At 41.3% G+C, this 7090-nt stretch overlaps 1 protein-coding gene across 1 annotated transcript; it reads left to right on the top strand.

Moving 5' to 3' along the window:
- Positions 1 to 734: 734 nt before the first annotated feature.
- Positions 735 to 6862, top strand: SPCS3 (signal peptidase complex subunit 3). Its single transcript, XM_060246502.1, has 5 exons — positions 735 to 1155; positions 2423 to 2498; positions 4244 to 4318; positions 5247 to 5362; positions 6577 to 6862. Exons 1-5 carry the CDS (start codon positions 1013 to 1015, stop codon positions 6707 to 6709), a joined length of 543 nt encoding a protein of 180 aa, XP_060102485.1. The 5' UTR covers positions 735 to 1012; the 3' UTR covers positions 6710 to 6862.
- The last annotated feature ends 228 nt before the right edge of the window (positions 6863 to 7090 follow it).

The raw sequence follows: 7090 nt of genomic DNA, 5'->3' as shown, positions 1-7090 counted from the left end.
AACCATAATTACAATCAACGTTATCAGTTATTCTGTAATTTGCAAGCAGCAAAGCAGTTAAAAGATTAAAATTCACAGCTAAAAGTAGAAGACCTCAGCTCCATGTTTTTGTGCTACTGCTGTGTTGCAAAATATTTGATCAATTTTTTTTAATTGGTCTGCGATCGTTACTTCGACACGCCGTTTGATACTGGATTTAAGGGGATATTTCAAATGAACACGCCTCCTAACCCCATACGGTAATACTCTAGTCCAAACCCACCGATTTCATAGGGCTGCGCTCTGAATTACTTGAAATTATTGCAGTTCCACGCTGAAGTAAATAACTGAATTTTACAAACAAAAAGTAAACAGGAGTATCGGCGCACCTTAAAGACTAACGCGTTTTTGTTCTAATAGCCGCTTTCATGCACTGTCACAGAATGCCAGAATGTTTTTAAAAGGAATCTTCATCATAAATGGGCCACAAAAGTTTAGGCCAAAACAGAAGCGCGTTAGTCTTCGCTCCAGCAACAGGTATGCACCACACAAAATACAGCTACACTTCAGACAAATCTAATCGAGTCGTCCTCTCTTCCACCACCCCCGGCCAGCGCTTTGTCCTCTGCGGGCTCGCCACGCTTTGCTTCCAGCGCCCGACACTATCCTACTTCGCTCTGGATGTTCACGAGGCCTTCGAGCAGGCGGAGCTGGGAGGGGATATCCCGCCTATGGGCGGGCTGGGACGCTGGCGGGGCTCCTCCTTGCGCGGGCCGACTGGGCGGGTTTGCTTCCCGGCGGTGGGTTCAGGCCTCCTCTTTCCCCTCTATCACGCACCACGGCGGTGGAGGCGGCAGCAGCTGTTCTCCTGTCCTTCCCTCTCCGTAGTGGCGCGTCCCCAGAGCCACCCCCTCTTCAGCCGGGCTTCCCTGGCGTGCTTCTTCCTCCTTCCCTCCTCGAGGAGCCGCGGCCTGGAGGGCGGAAGGAAGCGGGGCTGTCGCGTGTGCGGTGAGGAGTGAGGGCCGGCGGGGCGATGAACACCGTACTGACCCGCGCCAACTCGCTCTTCGCCTTCTCGCTGAGCGTGATGGCGGCGCTGACCTTCGGCTGCTTCATCACCACCGCCTTCAAGGAGCGCAGCGTGCCTGTCAGCATCGCCGTCTCCCGGGTCATCCTGTGAGTGAGGCGGGCTGGGCTTGGGGGGTGGCAGAGGAGGGCAGGCTCGCGCCTTCTGCAGCCGCTGCCGCTCTGCTGGTGGCTAAAGAAACCGGGTCGCTAAGGGATGCCCCGGCGGTTCACTAGTTTGCTTCAAAGGGCTTTTAAAAAATGGGTGCCAGGTGGACATTTGTTCCAATGATCTTTCCTTCCCTCCTCGTGTATTAGTTAAGAGGATCTCTGAATAATTATGGCAATAATAACTATCAGCTGACCATGGCTGTTGTACAACATACTCATCTTTCACCCCTTCCAAATATTCTTGCTTGCCTTCTAGCTTTGATCTCTGCTGGAAGGAAGCCGTATGCCTAAATCTGGTAGCCTCATGTGTATAGCTGCAAATTAGATTTTCTCAAGACCTTATTTTTAAGCTATATATATATATATATAAATTTTAAGCAGCATTCTCTTTTTTAGATTGTGGTTTTCAGAACTGAAGACCTTAGCTTCCTGTTTGCTCATTTCCCCCTTCTCTGAGCCAATGAGCAAACAACACGAACACTCTGGTGCTGTAGTCTGCCCTCTGGCAGGCTCCCTTGTGTGTACATGAGAAAGCAGCTCAGTTGTTGCAGGGGTTAGCAGGCATCAGTTGGCTGTTGCTCTGGTAGGATATTGCCAATCTAATATCCATTGCAGTGAGATTAAAAGCTGCAGTGGGCTACACCTGCGGAGTCTCCTCCCAGGAGTTATGTTGATATTCTTAGTAGTTCCACTGGTTTGAATGAGATCATTTGTGGTTCTTGCATGCCAACTGACTGTTCATCAGTAGGCTTTGATTTAAAAAGTACCAGCTGTGTGTGTTAAATTATGGACTTCAAGTATCACATACCTTATGCAATTAAAATGTGCTAAATCAATTGCCTCTCCAGTGTAAATAAATTCATGGCAATGCATGGAGAATTTGAATAATGTAATCATTTCTCACAGTGCCTTTCAGGTGAGACAGTCGACTAAACCATTTGCCAAATGTCACTGTGCTGTAGTTACAAGTGTAATCACTAAATACAATGATTTAATATATTAAAATGTTATTCATCTAGTTTCTTTTTGACATTATGTACAAAGAGTGATCTTTGATGTTGAAATATGGGTTGTATGTTCTATTGCATGCAGCTAAGTTTCTTACCATTGTGCTCCGTTATGAACAGATATTCTTTCCATGAAGAATCTTATTTGCTTTGCCAGTTATAAAGAATATTAAATTGTGTTTTCTTTCTTTGTTTCTCAGAAAAAATGTAGAAGATTTCACTGGACCCGGAGAAAGAAGTGACCTTGGAATCATTACTTTTGACATTACAGCTGATATCCTTTATAGCAAATGCAAAGACTTTGGTAGAGCTTAAAAAATAAATTGTAATTGTTGGTTGAAGCTAGCCAGTAGCAAAAGTTCTTCCCCCCCCCTTTCAGCAAACCCATCATCTTCTTCCTTGCCACCTTATCCCTCTCCCCACTAAATTCCACAGCCATGTAATGGAAAATTCTCACTTTCCCAGTTTTCACATACTGAGGTGTAGCTAGATGATGTGTTGAATCTGTATTCAGATCTCCAATGCATTTAAACAATGCTTATAGCCACAGATCACCCTGAATTCTATGATAGGGCCATGGTACATACGTGGAAAAACATAGGTAGCCTATAGGGTGTCAGCTCTCAAGTAACAGCTGGCAACTTGGATTGGGCAAAACAGCACAGAGGGCTCCCATTCAGCACTCCGTAGTCACATCCCCAGTTGGATTTGAACTGCCTGTCTGCATGTTTTCTTCAGTCTGGCACTATCTCTGCCATGCAGCCCTGAATCCATGTAGACAATGGCACCATGAAATTGAAGGTAGGCATTCTTTCAACCCTCCCTCACTTCATTGGCCTGCATAGACTGTATACATTATCACAATGAAATAGGATTGCAAATATATGCTTGGGGATTCCCTTTGGGAAATGCAGAGAATTGAGGAGGGGTTGGTAATTGACTCAAAATGCCTGCCAGAACATTTGCACTAGCTCAGAAAGCTGTTCTGACTTTTTGTTTCATTCAAACTGCAGTGCGCCCCCTCCTTCAATATTTGAAACTCTCTTTTGTTTCATTTTTGACTTGCTACATAATACAGGGGACAGCTGTTTGAGAAATAGAAATCTAAAGAGGATGCCATTTGGCTTCTCATCTGGGGTTCAGTATGTATGAGATTTTACATTAGAGCCAAACTGCCACAGCAGCAAGACATGATTCCCTGCCCCAGTGAGCCTTCCTGAAATATTGATCCTAAAAGTTAGAAGAATCTGATAGACAAGAGTAGAACTTAAAGGTGATTTTTACTTGAAAAGATTCTCCATGTTCTGAAAGTTTTGCTTTTATTGATAACTCTGGCCTTAAATTGTGTGCTGAGATCTTTTCCAGAATGTTATCTGTAGAAAGGAAAAGCAGTTGGATTTTCAGCACATCATCTAGCTGCACCGCAGTATGTCAAACCTTGGGAGAGTGTCTTTATGGGGGGGGGGGGGGGGTGGAGAATCAATAAAACCTTCTCCCCATTTGTGGAAGTACTGTTTTGCTAACAGATGCTTTTCTGCTTGAGCAGCACCACTGGAACTAATCCTTGGAATTCTCAAAAATCCCAAATTGTCCAGTCAAAATAGCTAAATTCTGTAGATGGAATAACAGAGTCTAAATTATATAATGGTCACCTAGTTTGCTCATTTTAAACAATTTTCCCCAATTGTTCAACTTGTGTTAGAGGTCTGCCCCCCCAATACAGACAAAAAAAGAATTAGGAAAGTATTGGTACTCATGGAGGGGTACGGGGAGGTTTGCATGTTCTATTTCTAGCAAGAACTGGCATGTTTTCTCTGCAGTCTAATTGTCATCTAATTATCATCTCAATGGTGTAAGTACTGTTATGTCTCAGATGTGTAACATAGACCACTGTAAAGTTGGCAAATGCCTTTTAAATGTAAAGTTGGTAAACACCTTTTAAATATTTTTTTAAAAGCTGAAATGTTGATCTGTGATGGATGTTTGCTTTCTAAGGATTCTGTTCCTTAATTTCCACACATCTGCATAGTATATTTGACTGGAATGTGAAACAGTTATTTCTATATTTATCAGCAGAATATTCAACCAAGAACAATGTAAGTATGCAATTAATTTAGTGTGGCTGGAAAGTTAAGCTGTGTTTAGTGCCATTTCACAATGTAATCACTAAAGGGCTGTTTTTGGAACGGTCTAGAGCTGGGGCGTCAAACTCATTTGTTATGAGGGCCGGTTCTGACATAAGTGAGACCTTGTTGGGCTGGGCCATATGTGTCATAAAATGTAATGCCACATAAAGTAGATATAAACTTTATAAAGGGCACAGACAAAGATTTTAAAAAATAAAATAAAATAAAACATGCTTCAAGTATTAGCACTCTTGCAATATTGTGGTCAGTATCAAAGCAAGCTCTCCCTCTCCTCTACTTCCTCCCCAAGAGAGGAGCCTCAGCCAATGTGGAAAACAGAGGCTTTGGTCTAAAGCATCTGTGCAATTGAGAAATCCTGGCAAAGCAAGCTGTGATGCAGAAAAAAGCAAGAGAGGGGGAAGGAAGCAGACTTGCTCGCGGGCCTGATAAGAGCCCTCTGGGGCCTGATCCGTCCCTCAGGCTGCGTGTTTGACGCCCCTGGAGCCTTGCTTAAGGCCTTTATAGGTACAGGAAGCCTTTAATTTATTTTCCAAACAAGTGTTATCTCTTTTGTGTGCAACTTCATAATCAGTAAACAAACAGAAGGCAGTGAAAATCTCCATACAAAAAAGAGTGTAATCACTAATGTACATCAAGGTCTTTGGTGGTGATAGGAAAGAACAAAAAAATCCAAGATTCTTTTAAAAAATGCCAGCCAGCATAGCTGATTATCTAAATAAAAAGACAACATAAATGTTTGAAGCAGCTACTAGAAAGCAGTATTGATTTTACAATATAGAAAAAATGCTGAATGTTCACATTTTCAGCTTCCCAGACTAGGAATTTCTGAATTCTGCCCCCCATCCCGATTTAACCTGCTGATTAATTTTAATTATAGGTGTTAAACCAGGTTGTCCTTTGGGACAAAATCATTTTGAGAGGTGATAATCCAAAGCTACTTTTGAAAGATATGAAATCAAAATACTTTTTCTTTGATGATGGAAATGGTCTCAAGTGAGTAAATATCTATTATTTATTAACTTCGGTGCATTTGTGGCATGTCCTGTGCTAGCCATACAGGAACCCCAAAGCAGGGAGAGTGTGTACTTTCAAAAATGCATTGGTGCTAATATGTATGTTAGAATGGCATAATATAAACAAGTTACACATTTTTTTTGCCAAGAAAGCATAATATTACCATCCAGCTGTCAACATCACAAATTGAGCAAAAGTATGTAGCTAATTTGACCTAGTATGTACAAAAGCAGTGTTATTTAGGGGTTTTGACTTGGCAGCAATAAGGATGTTTGTAAAGGAAGATTAATAATAGCATAAGAGAAGACTAGTGGAGTGGGATGGTTATAAGTGGGATGGCATGTGTAGACAGGAAGAAATTGATGGAAGGAGGAGAGTAATATGATGCTCTGTGGTGGGAGAGAGAAACAGCAGAGGGGTGGCACTTGTTCAAGTGTTCACCATGTCTGTGCTGTTGGTAGCTGCTGTGGTTGCTGATCAGCTTCTAACTGCAGTGAATGGAAAAGACACACATCCCCTCCAGTGAAGCAGATCAGGCAAATCAGGGGGTTGAGGAAAAAATTGTGACTCTAAAATGTCAATGGAATCTGAAAGAAAACACATAATGAATATTATTAAATATCACTTCAAAATAATACTCAGAATAAAACCATTAAATAGACCAGGGGTGGCCAGCGTGGCTGATGGTTGGGGCTGATGGGAGTTGTAGGCAAAAAAACATCTGGAGAGCTACCGTTGGCCACCCCTGAAATAGGCAATTAATACAGATAATAGGAGCATTATGCATTTCTCTAGATTTTAGTAGATGGAACAAAGGAAGATACCTTTTCACGTTTGTGCAGCAAATCTGGAAGCAGAAGTGGTATAATTTACAGAAAGCAAACTATGCTGTAGTCCTATCAACATCAATTGATAGTGTTTAAAATGACTCCCTTTGGTACAAAAAATAAGCACATCTTGCTCTACAGATTACCCCATTAGAATCTGAAATCTTTTTTTTAAGATGCAGAGTACCATGAGCATTGTAATGGCTACTTGATAACATGGGGCATTTGCACAGAGCTCGCAGAATGTGCTGTGGATCATATTTATTAAATATGTTAACATGCCTGATGCTTTTAACATATATGAGGGTGTTTCTTGTACTGTTAGAATATGCAACTGTTTGTGCTAATGCTTTGTTCAAATTTCAGGGGCAACAGAAACATCACTTTGACTCTCTCATGGAATGTTGTACCAAACGCAGGCATCCTACCTCTTGTGACAGGAGCAGGACACATATCTGTTCCATTTCCAGATGCTTACAAAACAGCAAAAAGCTATTAAATTATTATGCTGAACCTTGAGTAACATATTTTTATACTTGTACATTATAAATTTTATCACTTTCGTCTCCCACTCACTGCAATTCAAAGGTACTGTACTTGATTTCTTTAGGTTTAGCTGAAAGGGAAGGAAAAGAGTTTCTTGGGCTTGTTTTTGATTTCAAATAAAACAAAAAAATGAAATGTCAAGGAAAGGTCATCAGTTGCTTAAATTTGAAGTTTTTTTTTTTTTTTAGTTGGATATCAGGTCAGAAAATACCTTTGTTATAAATAAACTTTTTGAAACCAGAAAACAGTTTTGTTTACTTTAAGTGTATTGAGAGTTCCTAATTTTTTCAGTTTCTTCTCCCAATTACTGAGTAGAAAAAAATCAGTCTTCAGA

Source organism: Heteronotia binoei, chromosome 9 (genome assembly GCF_032191835.1).
Source record: "Heteronotia binoei isolate CCM8104 ecotype False Entrance Well chromosome 9, APGP_CSIRO_Hbin_v1, whole genome shotgun sequence".
In the NCBI taxonomy this organism is placed as follows: Eukaryota; Metazoa; Chordata; class Lepidosauria; order Squamata; family Gekkonidae; genus Heteronotia; species Heteronotia binoei.
The sequence above is the reverse complement of the archived record's forward strand: the minus strand, read 5'-3'. Positions and strand labels throughout refer to the sequence as shown.

Excerpts from the sequence above, each read along its gene's own strand:
- SPCS3 (XM_060246502.1), top strand. The coding sequence starts at position 1,013 with ATGAACACCGTACTGACCCGCGCCAACTCGCTCTTCGCCTTCTCGCTG. Across the intron at positions 1,156-2,422 it reads GCCGTCTCCCGGGTCATCCT|AAAAAATGTAGAAGATTTCA; the intron begins GTGAGTGAGGCG and ends TTTGTTTCTCAG. Across the intron at positions 2,499-4,243 it reads CTTTTGACATTACAGCTGAT|CTGCATAGTATATTTGACTG; the intron begins ATCCTTTATAGC and ends ATTTCCACACAT.